Source organism: Taudactylus pleione, unplaced genomic scaffold (assembly GCF_031769625.1).
Source record: "Taudactylus pleione unplaced genomic scaffold, aTauple2 ptg000181l, whole genome shotgun sequence".
NCBI classification, from domain to species: Eukaryota; Metazoa; Chordata; class Amphibia; order Anura; family Myobatrachidae; genus Taudactylus; species Taudactylus pleione.
The window spans coordinates 8,918,133-8,938,909 of NW_028284583.1; the positions used below are offsets into that span (position 1 = coordinate 8,918,133).

General features: G+C 44.3%; 1 protein-coding gene across 1 annotated transcript; it reads right to left on the minus strand.

The window, feature by feature from the left end:
* Positions 1 to 1,018: 1,018 nt before the first annotated feature.
* On the minus strand, positions 1,019 to 6,713 carry CUNH7orf25 (chromosome unknown C7orf25 homolog). The gene is made up of 2 exons (XM_088476068.1): positions 6,540 to 6,713; positions 1,019 to 2,416 (listed from the first exon to the last, which is right to left on the minus strand). The coding sequence occupies exon 2, from the start codon at positions 2,398 to 2,400 to the stop codon at positions 1,129 to 1,131; it is 1,272 nt and encodes a 423-aa protein (XP_088332194.1). The 5' UTR covers positions 2,401 to 2,416; positions 6,540 to 6,713; the 3' UTR covers positions 1,019 to 1,128.
* Positions 6,714 to 20,777: the final 14,064 nt, after the last annotated feature.

Sequence of the window (20,777 nt, forward strand, 5' to 3'; positions counted from 1 at the left end):
CATACGAGATCCATGGGCATGATTGTACTCAAGTACCCACTTAGAGGTGCACTTCTAAAATATATTTTCACAAATATTAAACTATATTGCAGATGTGGCAATTTAAATAAGGTAACTAACTGAACAGAGAAAAAAATTAAAGACCAGGATGAATGTAGCTGAAGACAGAACTACCACCAACTACATAAATGTTAATAACGTTGTGATTTCACCTCTTAACCTGTGTGGTGCTGTATGTGCATGGGAGGACCAATCAGAAGCCACAATTAAGATATTGCCATTTTTTTGATTGATCCTCCCATTCACTCACCTGTCCTCTTATTTTAAAGCAACAAACAAAATTACTTAACCGGTTCTGTATTACAGAACTGGCAGAGACCCAAGAAAAATAGCTGCATGGAGCTGCAGTTACAGGAATTATGTAGCAGGTGGTAGTGCAGATTTGGAGCTGGTGTCCTATAAGCTAACTACTGAACACTGAATGGCATTGACTGGTAAAGCACAGATGCACAATGCCCCCATGTGACACAAGCCTTAAGCTGGGTACATATTATGCAGTATATTGTGTGCATGATATAGTGTGAATGCCCATTCTTGTGTTCTGCACAGCAGATGGGGTGATGAAATGAACGGCCTGGTGCTGTTATATGCAGCATGTAACGACACATCACACCATTCTGCACCGGATTGTGCAGTGTGTATGACGCGCACAATGTGTTGTTACATCTCATCTCATCGGCTGGGTCACACATCGTATAGTGTGTACCCAGCTTTAGACTGACACAAAGTATAAGCTATGTTTTCAAAACACCCAAAGTTTTCCAGTGTATAAGTACGCAAAGAAAAATTGTTTAAACAAACTAAATGTATCCAACATGAAAAAGCATCATTAAACATTCAGAAATGTATAAATATTTCCAAACTATCTCAGTGATGTAGCTTGTAACATGGTTAACTACCTCATTGAAATATTTTCAGGTCTATAAATGTAAGATATTACAATATAAAACATGGTGCATAGCTTCAACTGTTTATTGAACATATATCTGGACATGATATATTTATGTGGAACTTATGTGGTTCATTTGGAACTTCCTTTGTATTTGACTGCATGAACAACCCCTGAGGTCAGAGCAGGTCAGCAGATGCGTGATTCTTTGGTATAGGAGAAGCAGAAGGTTCTTTGCCTTCTGTTAGTGCTCGAGGTTGGTGAATGAAAACACTAAATTTAACACCCTGATTATTTGCTGCTCTTACAAAGCCACTGTTAGCAGTCATTGTGATTGCTCTCAAACTATCTCCAGTCCCAAATATGGAAATTGAACGACTATTGATTTTGGAGCTCACAGCAAGTTTTAAGGCACGCTCAGAAGGTTGGTCAGGCACAACAGTAATTCTCTTTATAAGTGCTGCAGCTCTCTCCCTCTCTTGTGGTCCTCCCAAGGTCTCCAATATAGATTGGAAGTCCCTCACGGCACATTCACAGGCAAACAGTTCCTTGCCCTCCATGAAGAAATTCAGCAGAGGTAACACCTTCTCTTGCCTTTCCTGTGCTGCCTGCTCCGTCAAAACCTTCTCTTTGAAAATCAAGTGACAGCCCCCATGACTGAGAGCGGATACATAAGTAATTAATGTGGTAATGTCCAAGTTCACCCGGTTGCAAACTTCAACCTTAATCTCCCTAGGAAAGGCCACACTGGCCACTATATTTTCCCTATCTACTTTGCCGACATGTAGAAGTTCTAAATCATCATTATCATCTGATTCACTGCCGCTTGGCTCATCATCCTCTTGTACAGTCTCCTCAGAGGAGTTAACAGCAACGATATCGCCACGTACAGAAATACCCATATCCTTCAGCTTCTCAGCCATAGGACTGGATACACTATTGTAAAAGGCAAATATGATATGAGGACTGCTATACTGTACAGGTTGCTGAAGGCTCGCTTGTATGTAATCCTCTGCTTGTTCAATAATACTTTTGTCACCGTACTGACCACGGCCGAGCCATATATTGTGCAGAGCTTCAGCCTTCCGTCCAATTGCTTTCACCCATGTGTGGCCATTATTTGCTACCACATCCACCACCAGCGTTTGCTTTTCATCAAATTGGTCGTTGTAACTGAACACATGAAGAACACTGACCACCTCTTCTAGACTCTCTGCTGACTCAATAATGGCTTGTAGGTGTGTGAGGTTTGTGCTTCTCAAGTGAGACTCCTTAATTGCTACTTTTCCAGCCTCCACTTTTAGCAAAAATTTCAACTCTGCCCTCAGTTTGCTGCATAGTTTTGCTCCACCTTCAACACCTCCTGCTCGAGATTTGGAGAGGGATTCAGCTCTTTTTATTAGTTCTTTAGCAATTGCTATCCGATCACAAAGCATTGAATGCACAGACATGTTGGCTGCATTATTCCTGAATAAAAGAATATTAACAGATTAAATTGCAGAAATAATTAAAATAGAGAAAACAAATACAAGTCAAATTCGAAGTATTGAACATTTTTATTCAGTGATTTAGTTAATGATGGACCACCGTGCTATATGCTATAAAATCAGAATTAACTTAGAAATCCCCTCACAACTCTGTGACCTGTATAAAATATTATTAAACAGTCATAATATCCTCTGTAGTAAGAACAGAAGTGAGTCTCCTCTGTAGTAAGTATAGAAGTATAGAAGTGTGTCTGGGTTGGCGCAGCATACACTATTGGACACCCCCCCTTCTCTAATGATTAATTAGACACTTGGAACTTTTTAATTATCTTAATTTGGCCAATAATGACGTCATTTTGGGGGTTATTCTGCAAAAAGCAGAGAAATGGGTTAACTTATGTGAAACAAATGTAAGGTGGTGTTGTATTGATGGGAAAGGTATTTTTAGGCTTGCAAGTGCCCGTTACAGTTGTTTTTTTAACAAATTTTTAAAAGTGGCTTAAAAGAACACAAAAATCAGCCTGCATGTATTTTTATGCACCCAAATTAAATGTAGAGCATTTAACATTTAATTTTCTGAAAAACTCTTTTTTTTTAATTATTTTTTCAATGTTATTAATAAATGCAAACATCAGCCATTTGACTCCTTTGAAGAGCCCAAATTACTTTGCTTTGTCCATTTTTCCACACTCTAAACACAGCTATCATCATAGAAAATTGTGAAAGTCTGCCTAGGTGTGATCCTTGTCTCCACACTCTGCTTTACTTCACACAAGCAGTCTCTTCTAGTCCTATTGCCTTTACCTTCAAAATATTGCTACAATACGCCCTTCCCTTACACATGATACAACCACAGTACTTAGAAATTCTTTTGTCTCCAGACTTGGACACCTATGTACGAAGCCTTGGAGAGAAATAAAGTGGGCTGATATAAAGTTCCTAACTGTCATTTTTCAAACACAGCCTGTAAAGGGACAGTTAGGAGCTGATTGGTTGGTTCTTATCGATGTCCACTTTTTCTCTCTCCAAGGTTTAGCACATAGGCCCCTTAATTACTGAAAGTAAACTCCTACTAGGTGGCATTCCCCTCAGACTGCTCTATCGCCCCAGCACTCTGAAAATATCTATACTGACTTTCCATATCATCCAGAGTCCAAATCAAATTACTCATACTTACAAAGCCCTCCACAACACCTCACCTTGAAACACTCTGCCTCCCTCCCTCTTAGCGGGAAATTCAATTCTTCACAATTGGCAACTGAGATGCCCTGCTGTGCAAATATCGGCAAGTTACAGTACTGCAGACATCACAAACTTTCCATCCCACCTCTATGGTTTGTGAGGGAAACTTATTTATCTTTTTTATTTATTAAAAGTTCATTAACTTGCGATGCTGGTGGAGGTGATGTGCAGTTCCAGAATGGCCCATCGCATCCATGCTTGAAAATTTAATTTACCCCTTAGTCTAACTATTCCTGGTCTCTTTGTTATCAACTTCTGACTACAATATTTCACCTGTGCTAACCACAATGGAATTAATAATTTACTATATCTGATCTGTCACTCCTCCAGACTTCACACCTCTAAACAACCTTTGAAATCCTAGGTAATTACTAGAGCCTGACACACAATGGCACACCATGGGTATTAAAATGGACATTTGAAAAACCAATAATGGTTTATGTGGTCTTGCATAATATAGTCCATCCATTAATCTGATCCTATGTGTCCTAATCAAAAGTCTGTGGTAAGTGCAATTAGTTGCCTAGCGCTGTGTGTAAAAACAGTGTGCCAGAGGGGAGTGGGTATTTCGGCCAATTCAGAAAAAAATACCACTTTATTCCCTAAGCATTGGAGTTATAATGCCCCATTCATCACAAGGCCACTTGACAGGCAATGGTCATCAAGCCCACCCTGTTTTTCTTTTTGCAAATAGATTGTGGGGCAATTCCAAGAGGTCAGCTGAAGCCACTCTACCATCAAACAAGTTCATCTGCCCCCGAGAAGCCTCTGATAGTTCCATGAATGTGGAAGCCATACGGCTACACCACCTTCTACCAAACTTAAGGCGCCAATAATTGGCCAATCCTCATCCCCTGCTCCAAATAGGATGAAAGTGAAAGTACCCTTTAAGACGTTATGGGCCTCATTTATCAATGAGTTTTTTTATACACAACGAGTGATAAAACTTGTTGCGTATGATAAATGGTGGTCCAGCCAATCAGAACTCAACTGTCATTCTTCAAACAGATGACAGTTGGGAGCTGATTGGCTGGAGCACCATTATCATACGCAAGAGGTTGATAAAACTCATTGATAAACAGGCCCCCATATGAGAATAAAGCACCAGTCTTGCATCTGGATGGCTAAATATAAAAACAACTTTCCAATCTGCCACCCCGCAACATCATGGGTGAGCAGGAGTACACACATACTGTACTGCCCCAATATATGTGAGCAGAAGGCCACACATACAGTGCTGCCTAATTATGGGTGAGGAGGGAGTACTAGGTACACGCATACTGTGCTGCAGCATCATGGGTTAGGTGGAGGGCACACAAATAATATGATGCCCATACTTGCCAACTCTTCCTGATGGCAAGGGAGACTCCCTGAAGTAGTAGCAATTTCCCTGTCTCTCTTAAGAGTCCAGGAATCTCCCTGACTGCATCTTACCCACATTATGTAGCTGTTATATACTTAGAAAATAAAGAAGTCATATATACATTCAATTGGGATCAATAGTGTAATTTCCCTGCATTGGTTATAAAGCACAATGGGGTAGATGTATTATAGTGGCACATTAAGTGCCGCTATAACGCTTCCTGCTTCACCTCTTTACCGAGGCGAAGCAGGAAGCACTACCGATGAGATGTGTGAATATCTCACCGGCCGGAGAGGAGGAGCGTTAACTCCCCCCTCCGGCGCTACCCGCTACAGACCACATCGCATCAGCCTAGTGCTGATGCGATGTGTGTCAGGCCCGGCCGGCTCCAATGAGCATGCGCGGCCCTGGAGCCGGTAACCGCCACAGCAGGGACAGCGCTGTCCCTGCTGTGGGTATAGGCTAACGCCAGGCTGTAGCTGTCGATAACGACAGCTACAGCCGGCCAAACGGTCAGACGATCTGACCGTTCGTACATAGCCCAGGCTGTCGGCGCTGCTATCTTGTAGATAGCAGCGCCCCTGTCATTTACCGCCCAAACCCCCGTTCATACATTGGGGAGAAACGGTATCAGCGCACTTAACGTGCGCTGATACCGTTTCTGGGCTTCATACATCTACCCCAATGAACCGTATGGCTACATGCATCTTCTAAAATGTATCTATCAGTGTGTTTTCATCAACAAGCAGATATTAGTAACTGCTTTGGGGCTAATTTACATTTTTTTTACATCAATTTTATGGCACGCCTCTCAGATGTAGCAGTACACGCCACACTTTACTATCACGCTCATAGGTGCTGCTTTCACAATTTCCCTGCAATGCTTTTTCAAAAGTAGGCAATTATAATGTTGCCCCATGATGGGTAAGCAGTAAGGCACACAACAAATACATGTCACACATACTGTGCTATCATCATGGGTGAGCAGGAGGCCAAACAGCACACGCATACTGTGCTGCCTCATTAGGGTGAGGTGGAAGGCACAGCACATACAGTACATGCTACGCATTGTGTAACATGTATGTGCTGTGTGCCTTCCCTACACATACTAGTAACCTGCCCTATCATGGGTGAGCAGGAGAGCACACACCAGCCTATCTCCATAGAGTCCATATGAGCTTGTCATTCCTTTTAGTACGTCCCTCCATATGGTTATGCTACCCCAAACAACAGGGCAAACTGCTCCTGCCCCGAAGCCTTCGTGCCCTGCTACATAACTATGCGGCCAGTATTACACTAAATAAGCCGATATGTAGTTACACAGCATAGGCATGAGCATACAGGCCGGGGAGGCAGTGAGAGGTACTACAGGCTCCTCCCAGGCATACAGGCTGCTCATATACTTAGTGCAAACTCAACTTAGGGAGTCACGTCATGTACATATAGGTGATCACCCGCACCATTATGTAACTAGGGTCCAGCATGACTGGTCTCTCACCTTACTCCAACCGCAGCAGCACAGCAGCTTCTCGGTTACAGCGGCTGCCGGTAACTGGGTGGATATACTATAGTTAGTAGTAGCTATATGTGTACACACTACACAGCGCACGCGCAGCTGTACTGCATGCCGGGACTTGTAGTTCCTGTGCTGCTTCAGGGTGTGCCCTCCGGGACTAGGACATGCGCCGTCCAGAGTATTATACAATGTGACTGGGAGGGAAGGACAGGCATCGTTGTGGTAACGTGACGTCACGTGTCAGCAGCTATAAATTGCGGGAGTTGCTTCTTTATCAGTTATATTTTAGTCACAGTCGCTGTCTGTCTCTGCCACAACTGGAGTCCGGCATTATTATGCTATAATACCAGACCCTCCAACATGACCCGTTCCATTAGGTACAAAATGCTCTGCTCCTGGACTTCCTTCTTAATTTATGATTGCAGCCACCTGTCATGAAACACCTGTCTCATCAATTGCCTAGTTCAACACAGGTGACTGCAATCATTAATTAGGTGGGAAGTCCAGGAGCAGAGCATTTTGTATCTAATGGAACGGGTCATGTTGGAGGGTAGGTAATACGCTCCCATATATAGCGGGGAGTGGCCACCATCTTGTCTATGTATAAAGCACTGTCACTAGACCACCCAATCATTATTATCACAGGCAGTGTGAGTGTTGCAGAATCATCATAAAGCAGTAGGTCCCAAACTTTCTTGAATCACAGAACCCTCGAGCATAATATTTTTCCACGACACCACTAGGTCAAAGTTTCTTATTGAGAGAATCAGCAAAAACTATTAAATTAAGTAAATTATGCTTTGCGGTCTTTCTTAGGTTCAGTTATGTGGTGGTGGACAGGGTTGCTCTTTTGTTTGTCCACATATTTTATGATTGGTTAATGTGATCGTCATACCAGTGTCATACAGAATTTGATTTGATTCTGAACCATCAATCCGTGACACCCCTGCAATTGCCCTGCAGCACCCAGTTTGGGAACCTCCAGCCAGTAGTCATCAGTCACAGACAGCTCCAGCATAGACCACCCAGGGACTAGGTACGGGATACCGGCGCTCAGAATACTGACTCCGGCATCCAAACATCTGTCGGTAAGTATCCCAACCCTACCCTAAACCTAACCTCTCTCCCCCCATAGCCTAACCTCTCTAACCCCAAAACTTACCGTTGGGATGCAGACAGTCAGGATTCTGGCACAGTCATCCTAACAGCCGGGAATTAAACTATATCCCCCACCAATAACACACAGGCACTGCATGTTGTTAGCTTTACAACTGAATATGTGGAAGCCCTCATCAACTTTTTTTTTTTGAAGCCTCAGCCTTTCTACTCATGCCAATTTTTAATTATTTAGTTAGTAGCAGATTATTCCTCCATTAGATTTGTAACATTGATTTATACATACAAACTTACATACCAACTTCTAGTTGGTGCTGAAAAGCAGGAGAAAAATCACTGACTTCCTGAATTGTAAAGTTAGTCATGTTGACTCTGTATTGTAATTGAGATTTAAGTGATAATTTTCTGCAAAAAGTAAATATATGCTAGCATAGGCACAAGCTCTCTGGGTGTCCTATCCCTGCCAATATATCTCCAAAGCCGAATTACAGCTACACAGAGAGACAGTCGGACGCACGGAGAGGCGACTGTTGGAGGTGCCTAGCAGAGAATCCCCTGCAGGGAGTTCTCAAGTTAGGAACATCCCCTCCCCAGGCTACAGCTGCATCCCTTAGCAGACGGCAGCTGGAACCTAGAGATAGGTGACTGCAGTCTGTCTACCTTTGGGTGGGCAGCACAGTCCGGAGTTCCCATTGTGCCTTACTCCATTTTCCCTGCCCGCCCTTGTTCACACCCGTAGGGGTACCCTACTGTCAAGTACCAAGTTACTACCTTCCCTTTCTTTTTTTTGGATTCATGTTGACCACTACCGACCATCTGGACCCACTATATTTAATTTTCAAGGATTAACCACCCACATATGTATTTCTTCTGCATTAGTTTAAGATGTGTGGGACATACCTTAAATTGTGCTGGATATTGACTAATCACACCTTGTCAATACAAGGAGACCATATGAACAAATGGAGACACAATGAAACTATTTACAATCAATTTATTTTTATTCAGTTTTAGTTCTTTTCCTATTTTGTTTATTGTTTATCTTGTTCTCCCTTTCTTTTGAAAAAGGAAATATTAGTTTGTACAATGGTGTTTTTTTATATATAAATATATAAAACAGTGCTTGAAATACTAGATCATTATAAATAATGATAAGAATATTAAGATAATTTTATCCTGAGATCAGGTCAATCAAAAGAATATCAAGTATAAAAACATGTATAAAATTAGGAGCAATTATTCAGATATCAGCTGGATTAGGCACATAATAGCAAACAATACAATAATCAATAGTGAGGCTAGTGAGAATACAAAGTTTTTGCTCTCCAAATATGGAGGTCTTCTATTACGCTTAATGAATGGGAAGCACTGTCCCAAAATCCTGTAGCTTGAAAAATGGCAATTGCTCTGATACGCTTATTATGATCCCATTCAATAGTCTGTGTAATAGACGTGATGTGCTCACCATCTACTGAAAGTCCGTTGGCATGGGAATCCGGTTAACGATACGTTGCAGGCTGGTGGATTCCCGTGCAGGGAAGCCTGTGTGTGAAAAACTGAATGGCACCATGCGGCTGAGGCACTCAAAGATAATGGTCCGGCTCCCAGATGCAGGTGAGTTAGCATACCAGGCTGGCTGAAGACTGCTAGTTTCCAACACCTCGCAATAAGGGGCAGCCTGTAAATGATGCCGTGCAGCCAGATCCGTGCTGACAAGTGCTGCGGCGGTAAGGAACGAGAGAGCAGCAGTGCTGGACGCGTTTCCCCGTGGCTCCACCCACGGCTTCATCAGAGGCATATGCCGCTCTCTCCAAAAGGACAAGTACAGTGTATATATAGGTCTTCCAATTAGATTAAAAGATTCAGCTGATACTCTATAATTGGTATATTGAAATAGTGTAACTTTAAGATACAAAAGAGCAAGAGATACAAATTAGCAGCGGCAGATAGACCTATTAATATACTGATAGATGGAAGGCAATCCATTGTATTTAGAAATGTCAGACATCAATAGGACAAGTAGCATAGCAATAATTAGTATATCAACATTTAAAAGTGTATATATATATATATATATATATGTATATATATAATATAAAAAGTCGGGAATATAAGGAAAAATAATAATTAGAACCAGATAAAAGAGGGATATATATGTATAAAAATATATACAAAGAGTTCTAAAAAGATTGAATAATAATAATACTGATGGGAAGAATAATAATGAGTCATAATATAAATAATAATGATAATAACGGTAAATATACATAAAACAAAACTCTAGGAAACAGCAGGTTAAATAATTGAATTAAGTTCCAGATTCTCATTGAGATCTTCTGGATGAAGGGAACCGAATCTAAACATCCATAGAACCTCAAGTTTGCACAATTTTTGGAATCTCGTACCACCTCGTGTATTCGGTTTGGAATCAGTCCCTCCTATCAGTTTAAGACATTTTGGATCGGCTCCATGGACTTCACAGAAGTGTCTGGACATACTGTGTTTTTGGAATTTATTCATAATGTTTTGACAGTGTTCCATGAAACGAAGGATCTGGTGGTTCGTCTCACATAAATGAAATTGCAATCACATTTCAACATATAAATAACGTATTTTGAATCACAATTAATAAGAGTCAATCTCATATGATCTATTTTCTTTGGCACAGTAAATGGATTTAGTATTATTCATAACGAAGTTACAGGTCATACATCTTGTTTTTTTTTCCACATTTAAAAAAACCTTTGGGTCTATTAGTTAACCAATTAAGGTTATCCATACTTGGTTTTCCTACAGGTCTCAAAAAGCTAGGATGGTTTTAAGGGATCTGTTCTTTTTATAAATGACTAAGGGTTTTTTAAGGATGAGTTTTCTCAAAATGTTGTCATGTTTCAAAATATCATAATTTTTGTCTTAACTTCTAAAGATGAGTTGTTAAATTTTGAGATAAAGGCTAAATCATAATTAGTCTGTTTACGTTTAGTAAATTTTTTCACTGTTACAGATACAGTCTCTTCTTACAGGAGATAATCAATCTAAAGATCAAACATCCTGTAGAGCCCTGATTAGAAGATCCTCATAGTCAGATGCAATTGCCCACAGTTGGAAACTTTTGATACGCAATCGTTGGCTCTCTTGGAGTCTTTTAGAGCAAGAGGATATCCTGAGGATCTTCTAATCAGGGCTCTACAGGATGTTCAATCTTTAGATAGACAGTCTCTTCTTACAGGACATAATCAATCTGGAACAATGGAAAAATGTACTACGGTAACCATCAATGGTTATGTGGTGCACAGATATAACATGAATTTGCGCATGTGTGAAAAGTGCTGTAGGCACTGCTTCCAGGTGTCCAAAGCTGCACTGAAGACATGCAACATTAGATAGCCAACAGGAGAAAGCGTTATAATTAGCAACCATCAGAATCCTGACATCAAATGGAAAAAGATATCCATCAAGTCAGGATCATCAATGATTGCTAACTATCAGCTTCTGACTCCTACCAATACCCACAGTTATGAATGGCATTTTTCAGTTGTATTGGAAGCAGTAACATGGGTATCAATTATTGTAAATGTTGGCTCCTATATATGCAAGCAATATTGATATTTTAAATATCTATATGACTTGTACTCCACAGCCCTGATGTCTCAGCAATTGTGTGGTTCCACAGATACTCCCGTGCCCAAGAGGGATGGCCACTGTACTGTTACATGGTGGGTGGTGATCACTCTTCCCCCTGGATCTGCACCCATTCCCCTATGCCCCAGAGCTGTGTTATTATTAGCTTTAATTTTTAAGGCACCACCTAGTGTCAGCTTGGCAGTACAAAAATTTCACAGCATAAGAACTCAAATAGACATGTCTACTTTAAATGTAAGTGAACATATCAAAGGAACAACACAGAGCAGAAAACCAACAGTCTAAGCGGGACAATGACAAGGTACCTAGCACTTTCATTCCAGAGTCCAGCCAAGCCGTTCCAGTCTGCTTCCTGCCTGTGTTCCTGTCATGTCAGAGTTCACCTGTCTGCCATATTGCTCCAGACACATCATAGCCTGCATCTCATCTCGGCTGTCATAGCAGCACCACGATCCCAGCCACACCAAGTAGCTCCCGTGCTACCACCATTCTCCATACGGCTTCCCAGCCGCACCCAGCAGCTCCCGTGCTACCACTATTCTCCATACAGCTTCCCAGCCGCACCAAGTAGCTTCCGTGCTACCACCATTCTCCATACGCCTTCCCAGCTGCACCAAGTAGCTCCCGTGCTACCAGCTACCACTATCCTTCATACGGCTACCCACCTGCACCACTGTCCCTGGACATTCCTGAGACCCATTATCTGTCGCTGCTGGTGTATCCTGTCCATTACGCCTGTTTCAATACCATTACCTGCAGCCTCGCTCCAGTTATCCAATTGTGGTCCTGTCTTGTCCTAGTCAGCAGTCTTGCGGTCTCTCACCAGTTGTGTAAGCCTCCACTACTGGAGGCATAAATCCAGGCGGCCACCTAAGTACCGGCGTGTAAATAATTCACCAAGGGAACAACGGGTGGCTGTTATTGGTGGAAGATTCTCTCCCTGGCTCTAGAGGTCTTACACAACCATGCGTGAACCGTAACATAACCGGCCCAAAATACAGACACTACTGGAGTGTTCAAAATGGGCTCTATTTTGTCAAATCCGGTTCAGGTCTTGCCAAATCAGACCTCAATCTTGTACCCCGATTTTGGACTTATGAATAAAAGTCTGACCCTGGAGAGTATGCAAACCCTGCTCCTACAGGCTTTCCTAGGATTATCATCTCATGTGGAATTGCTGCAGCAGCAAACAATTCAAGCCTCCCAGAATTCAGTGGACGCAACTAGGCATTGGAAATGTCCATCTAGGGAGGAAAAACTGGATGGCACCCCAAGTGAAAACTGTTTCAGAACAGCTCAGTCTTTTGGATTAATGGATCCTGAGTTGCTACAGGAATTTTTTCGAAAGACTGGACAGTTGGAGAATTTGTTGTGTAGTACTAATCTGTTAGTACAAAAACTTTTGGGGAATTTTTCTGGCTTTGATATTATTCCACACTTCCCAACAGAAACTAAAGAGATGACAGACTCCATTCCACCTGCTTCTATTGTGCTATCTACTATGCAGAAAAGAAGTGGTTTTCGGAGCTACTTACGACCCAAGCTCTCTGAAGGCGAGCGGAAACGGCGTAAGGAAAATCGCCTCTGTTTATACTGTGAGAATGCTGATCATTTTATTGGAGACTGTTCCTTGTGCAAACCGAGGAAAAATGACCAGCCCCAAAGTCCTAGGCCTCAAGTTAGCAATTCACTTTGTAAGCCTATACATGCCACAGACTCTGTAATTCCCGATAAAGGTGCCAAAGCCCCCCAAACAGAGCTAGTTATTTATAATTAAGGGCCTATCACTAGGGGACCAAATCTCAAGTTAGGGAGCCAATTAAACAGAGACTCTCATTGTACTAGCAAGGGTTCAGTTGTTTCTTTCGCAGGAGGAACTTCCAATATTAAATTCGATAAACCTCTCATAATGAGAGAGACTTTGATTTTCCTACCCCAGTAGGGGTCTCCTCTGCCTGTTCCGGTCTCGTCCAGGAATCAACCTCCTCAAGATTGTAGTATCTCCTTGTCTCTCCAGGAGACTCAACCTACATATCTCCACTCTGGATGCTTGCTAACTTACCCAGGGATAGGATCTCCAATGAATTTGGAAATGAGGAAGTCATTAGCATCTCTATCTGTGAAGCAAGCCATTTCTAATAAAAAAAAAAAAAAAAAAGTGTATGGCTCAGCCTGTAGATAATGACTCTAGTTCTGACTACGATCCAGTAGCAGATGTAAGATTCTTGGAAGAACTGTCTGTGCTTCCTGTGGACAGTAGTAACATCTTTATGCTCCCCATTGTTAAGCCCAAACAGGTGGGGGAGAAAAAGAGACATCATAAAAAACATTGATCATATTCAGTTACACCAAGATTCATGCTCCCCTTAGTGACATTGGGGTGTCCGGAGTCCACCCTCAAAGGTGGGGGGGGGGTACTGCTAGCAAATCATCTTGGTGGCAGTTCCCAGTCATAGTTGTTACTGGGATATTGCATCATGTCCTGTCCTTGTTCTGGTTTTTTGCAGGTAGCGGGAAATCCTGTCTTGTCTGAGTTTAAATCATAGCCTGTCATTCATGTCTGTGTGTGTGTGTGTGTTTTGTATCATGTGCTCACTAATTACTAGTTATCTGTGTGCAGAGCTCAGGTGGACACATGCCTTTGATTAGGAAGTGCTCTCTCCAGGAATTGGTTCTGATTGGACCCTGCTTCCTTTAAGTTTCAGCCAGCCTTTCACTCCATGCCAGTTATATTGTCTGACAACCAGTGTATGCATCTCTCTGAAGTCTGAACTTTTGCCGGACTCCCCAAGTTCCACCTTTCCAGTGTCCTGCACCTATCTGTCTGTTTAGTATTAGCCTGTGAAATTTCAAGCCGTTTCAGTCTGCTTCCTACCTGTGTTCCTGTCGTGCCAGAGTTTACCTGTCTGCCATATTGCTCCAGACACATCGTAGCCTGCATCTCATCTCGGCTGTTATAACCGCACCGCGATCCCAGCTGCACCAAGTAGCTCCCGTGCTACCACCATTCTCCATACGGCTTCCCAGCCGCACCAAGTAGCTCCCGTGCTACCACCATTCTCCATACGGCTTCCCAGCAGCATCAAGTAGCTTCCGTGCTACCACCATTCTCCATATGGCTTCCCAGCCGCACCAAGTAGCTCCCGTGCTAACACCATTCTTCATACGGCTACCCACTGTCCCTGGACTTTCCTGAGACCCATTATCTGTCGCTGCTGGTGTATCCTGTCCATTACGGCCGTTTCAATACCATTACCTGCAGCCTCACAGGACTGCCACATCACTGTCCTGTCTTGTCCTAGTCAGCAGTCCTGCGGTCTCTCGCCGGTTGTGTAAGCCTCCACTGCTGGAGGCATAAATCCAGGTGGCCACCTAAGTACCGGTGTGTAAATAATTCACTAAAGGAGCAACGGGTGGCTGTTATTGGTGAAAGATTCTCTCCCTGGCTCTAGAGGTCTTACACAACCGTGCGTGAACCATAACACAAAGCCCTCACCCAATCCTCTCCCATCTACATCTTTGACCTCATCTCCCTTCACACTCCTGCATGCCCACTTCACTCAACAAATGCATGCCGCCTCTCCTGCCAACTGATTACTTCCTCCCACTCCCGCCTTCAAGATTTTGCCTGTGCTGCTCCCTAATGCCGGTACTATCTCCCTCTCAGACTCTCCACCTCTCTACTAAACTTCAAACAGGCACTCAAAACCCACTCCTTAATGAAAGCTTTCCAGCTCTCATCCTAACCCACTGTCCCATGCTCACCGTCTACCCCATCCATGTCACCCCTGTCTGTCTGCCCCTACTCTTTAGAATGTAAGTTCTCATGAGCAGGGCCCTCTTCCCCATGTACTTCTCCTTTCCTTACTTATACTATTATCTACTGCATACTCTCCACAATGACACCTAACCCTTGATTTCTGGCATCCTGCTACTTATGTAAGTGTTATGACTGCTAATGCAGCAATGTTTATAAACCATATCCTTGTCCTGCATTTTCTTGTACTGTAAGTCTGTTTTCTTGCTCTGCTCATTTGCTTACATACTTTGTTAGGAGCTGTGGAACCATATAAGTAAAGGATGATAAAATAATAATGCAGCAGCAGAGATTTTAATACAGGTGAGAAAAATGAAGTAACAGCAGATTGGACAGCAGAGCAGTGTATTATTTATATAGCAACACACAGGTTCCTTATCAGCATACAAAGGTAAACATACAGAATTACATTGTACCAGGAAGTGGCAGACAACACTGTCAAAAGGTAGCCAAAGATCATGGCGTGTACCTGCATTATACACATCATGTTTTCAAATGCTGTGTTTGAATTTAGTAGTCAATAGTGAATAAACCAAATTATTATACCTTATTAAACCATAATACAGTATATTCAGAATTTTCCAACACACAAATTACATCATATTTATTATTTAAATTAAGGTACACTATCCCAAGGCCTGGATTTTTAAAAAAAGACTGATCACATGTACAGTAAATAAGGGATTAAGGTGAGAAAATATTGTTAGAAGCGTTTACAAAATAGTTTATGGAGTGCTAGTATATTTGATTGCAAAGCTTACCATTTAGTACAGTTCCATTGTTTGACAGATCTTCACCAGAGTCCCTTTATCTCCTCCTAGAGCTCTGCAGTCAAGCTTATGCTGCCCATCCACTAGGCGATTAAACCTAGCGATTGAGCGATAACGACCGTCACTCCATCGCTTGGTAATCGGCCGCAAATCGGGCAGTAAAACGTTAAAAACGACCAGCAATGCGTGCGCCCGCTGGTCGTTTTTAACATCAATCATCGCACAGACATGCCAGTCAACCTGACTACCGCCATCAGGTTGCCATGTTCGGGGATGATTGATCTGCATACACTGAATGTCTGAACTTTCAGTGTATGCATTTCAACCCGCGGGAGACAACTGCGTCGTAATCGTGCCATCGTCCCCGCATCTAGTAGTGGATGGGCAGCATAATTGTGGTGGAAAACAGTAATTATCTTGCAATATAAAAGCTAGGTAGTCTGGCTTAGTGGTTAGGGATGTGAAACATTGGGGGAAGGGTCTTAACCAGCAGAGGAATAACTAAACTCAATCTCATTAGCATATGTACATTGGGCCTGACTCATTACAGATCGCAATTTTAACAGTGTACGCAGAATAAGGAGGAAGACAGTACTCTCCTTTGTGGGGCACTAATCCAACAAATCATATCAGTAAATTTTAATATATGCTAAAACTTAACTTTTAATGAAATATATCAAAAGATAAAAAGAAAGAGCTCACATATATTACAATAGAACAACAACACACAAAAATAATGGCACAAATTAGTGGTATATCGTTAAGAATATTTTGGTCCTATAATTGTTGAAATAATACATATATGGTTCAGACTCATTAGATGTATACTTTAAATAACCACAGATTTATGCGTGCGATAAAAATCATATTCAATCCAAATCGGGAACAGTTGGCAAACTTTATATAGGGTCATTCCATGCCAAATAATCACAGCGTCCAACCCAACCGTCTCAGATTTTCATGAAACTTGGTTGGATAATAGACGACATAAAGAAACTTTCATATGTAAAATTTTAGCCCTCAGTGATACTGTGTTCATGCAACAGGGTTGCAAATTTGACAAAATATGTTAAATTTATGCTTGCAAGGTCAACTAAAATGAATCATAACTTAGCTTCAAAACAAGATCAACATGAAATTTCTACCACAATTAGAAGCAAAGGGGCCATAGTTTTCATAAAAAATAGTTTCATATTTAAATATTGACTTACATTTCAAGGTCACATGATGTGAACTTTGACCTTGAATATCTAAAAAAATATGAGATATGGTAAGAACTTACCCTTGTTATCTCTATTTCTACGAAGTCCATAGGGTTCCACAGGATACCTTGGGTATAGGTGTGACGTCAGTCGCAGGGCACCAAAGAGTTAAGCTTTCAGCCTCCCAGGATGCACTAGGTCCCCCTCCTATACCCCGCCCCCGAGCCAAGGCACCTCAGTTAGTTACCAAGCCATAGGCCGGAGGAGGAGAAGGAAGAGAGAGAACAAAGATCTGGACACATACAAGAATCACATTCTCACTAGAGGGAGACGGAAAACCGGTGACCAGAGCAAAGCCCATCTGCAGCACAGGTGCGACAGGGCGGGAGTCCTGTGGAACCCTATGGACTTCGTAGAAATAGAGATAACAAGGGTAAGTTCTTACCATATCTCATATTTTCTACTTCAGGGTCCATAGGGTATCCACAGGATACCTTGGGGATGTCCCAAAGCAGTATCCTTTAAGGGTGGGGACGCTCCTGTGCAGAAAGGAGAATCCGCCGCCCGAAGGAAGCATCCTGAGAGGCGAAGGTGTCAAACCTGTAATACCTCACGAAGGTATGGACAGAAGACCACGTAGCAGCCTTGCAGATCTGAACTGCCGAGGCACCACGTCGAGCTGCCCACGAAGGACCCACAGACCTAGTGGAATGAGCCTTCAGAGAAGGAGGGACCGGTAGGCCTTCATGAAGATAAGCTTCAGAAATAGCCATACGGATCCAGGCTGCCAAAGTTTGCTTTGAAGCAGGCCAACCCTTTTTACGGAAGCCAAAGAGGACAAACAAAGCGTCCGACTTCCTAAACGAAGAAGTGCGGTCAACATAAGTCCTTAAGGCCCGCACAACATCCAAAGAGGCCTCACCCACGGAAAGACCCGGTGAGTTAAAGGCCGGAACAACTATTTCCTCGTTAATATGAAACTGGGAAACAACTTTGGGAAGAAACTCGGGCCGAGTGCGGAGCACTGCCCTGTTCCCATAAAAAACCAAGAAAGGGGGTCTACAAGAAAGAGCCCCTAACTCAGAAACACGTCTGGCCGAAGCAATGGCCAGAAGGAAAACAGTCTTAGCTGTTAGCCATTTAAGATCCACTGAGCCCAGTGGTTCAAACGGCGGTCCTTGGAGAGCCCTCAGGACCACAGCCAAATCCCAAGGCGCCACAGGTGGAACAAAGGGCGGCTGAATGCGGAGAACACCCTGCATAAAGGTGCGCACATCCGGGATTGTAGCAATCCTACGGTGAAACCAGACAGATAGGGCCGAAACCTGTACCTTCAAAGAAGCAAGGCGAAGCCCATGATCTAGTCCCGCTTGCAGGAAGGCGAGAATCCGAGACAGACGAAACTCCCGCGGTGCATAACCTCTCGGTCGACACCACTGGAAGAACGTATGCCACACGCGATGGTATATCCTCGCGGAAGACGGTTTCCGAGCTCGTAACATGGTACGCACCACAGAGCTGGAAAACCCCCGGGACCTCAGCATGGCCGTCTCAACAGCCACGCCGTCAAAGACAGCCGAGTTAGGTCCGGGTGAAGGCAAGGACCCTGAGACAGAAGGTCCGGTCGTAGCGGCAACCGCAGAGGAATGTCCACGGACAGACCCTGAAGGTCTGAGAACCAGTGCCGCCTGGGCCACGCGGGAGCTATCAACAGGAGCGTACCTCCTTCCTGTTTGAATTTCCGGATTACCCGCGGAAGAAGGGAAAACGGAGGAAAGAGATAAGCAATCCGGAAAGTCCACTGGACGGACAGAGCATCCACCAGAGACGCCCCTTCGTCTCTTGTGCGAGACCCGTACACCGGCAACTTGTTGTTGTGCCGGGACGCCATGAGGTCGATTTCTGGAAGACCCCACCTGTCCACCAGTAGTTGAAAAACGTCCGGGTGCAGGGACCACTCCCCCGGATGAACGTCCTGGCGACTTAGAAAGTCCGCCTCCCAATTGAGCACTCCCGGGATGAAAACCGCTGATATGGCCGGAAGATTGCGCTCCGCCCAAACCAGGATCCGAGAGACCTCTACGAGAGCCGCCCGACTGCGAGTTCCTCCTTGCCTGTTTATGTAGGCCACGGTGGTAGCGTTGTCCGACTGGACCTGCTCCGGGCGACCCTGGAGAAACCGCTGTGCCTGCTGGAGAGCATTGAAGACCGCACGGAGTTCCAAGATTTTTATTGGAAGCTCCGCTTCTGTCGGCGTCCACCTGCCCTGGAACAAGTGTGGACCCGAAACTGCTCCCCAGCCCCGAAGACTGGCGTCCGTTGTCAACAGGACCCAATTTGGAACCCAGAACGGACGTCCCTTGTTGAGGTGGGTCGTCTGTAACCACCACGTAAGGGACAGGCGAACCTCCTGGGTGAGCACAATCGTCTGGGACTTCAGAGACTGAGTCAGCCCGTTCCACTTGGACAGGATCAGGTGCTGCAGAGGTCTGGAGTGAAACTGGGCGTATTCCACCATGTCGAACACCGACACCATGGAGCCCAGTAACCTCATCGCCGAGTGTAAGGACACCCGGCGGCTGTGCAGACAACTGCGCACCCTTGACTGTAAAGCAGAGATCTTGTCCTCCGTCACGAAGATCCTTTGCTGTCCCGAGTCCAATAAGGCTCCAAGATGCAGAATCCTCCGAGACGGGATTAGAGTGGACTTCTGCCAGTTGATTAGCCAGCCGTGCCGTTGCAGCAGTGCAATGGTCAGGTCCAAGTGGCGTAACAGGAGCTCTGGAGATCCTGCCACCAATAACAGGTCGTCCAAATACGGCAACATGCGGACTCCCTGCAGCCGCAGAGAAGCCGCCATGACCGCCATCACCTTGGTGAAAACACGTGGTGCTGTTGCCAGGCCAAAAGGTAACGCCCAAAACTGGAAGTGGTCGCTGCTGATTGCAAACCTGAGGAACTGTTGATGGCGCCAAAGAATAGGGACATGCAGGTAAGCGTCCTGTATGTCCAATGACACCAAGTAGTCCCCAGGTTCCAGCGCCAGAATGATGGACCGTAGGGTCTCCATCCGAAACTTCGGGACCCGCAAAGACTTGTTGAGTGCTTTGAGGTTGAGAATCGGACCATATGACCCATTGGGTTTCTGTACCAAAAATAGATTTGAATAGAAACCCTGGCCCCTCTGGGAGAATGGAACCGCCACTATAACTCCAGCCTGGAGCATAGTGTGCAATACCTTCCGCAGCTCCGTAGCCTTGTTCCGGTCTGATGGGAGACCCGTGGTGAAGAAGCGAGCCGGGGGTCTGTGCCGGAAGGAGAGGGCGTATCCGTGGGAAACCACCTCCAGAACCCAAGTGTCTGTCGTAGTAGTCGACCAACACTGGGCGAACTGTAGCAGGCGGCCTCCCACCCTGGGATCCCCCAAAGGGAGGCCCGGACCGTCAGGCCGCAGGCTTGCCATCTGGCTTGGGGGCCGGACGTCTGGTACTCCATGCCTGCTTCCGGGGCTTGACCGATTTCTTAGTGCCAGCCTGTCGAGGAAACGACTGTGGTTTGGGCCTGCCCTGGGCCCTAGATGACCGAAAGGACGATGGTCCCGAACCAGAAGGAGCAGCGGCCGACGGGAGACAGGCAGATTTGGCTGCCGCCAGCGTGGCCACAATCTTATCCA

Bases quoted from the DNA above. Each gene is read 5' to 3' on its own strand.
- CUNH7orf25 (XM_088476068.1), bottom strand. From the start codon at position 2,400: ATGTCTGTGCATTCAATGCTTTGTGATCGGATAGCAATTGCTAAAGAA.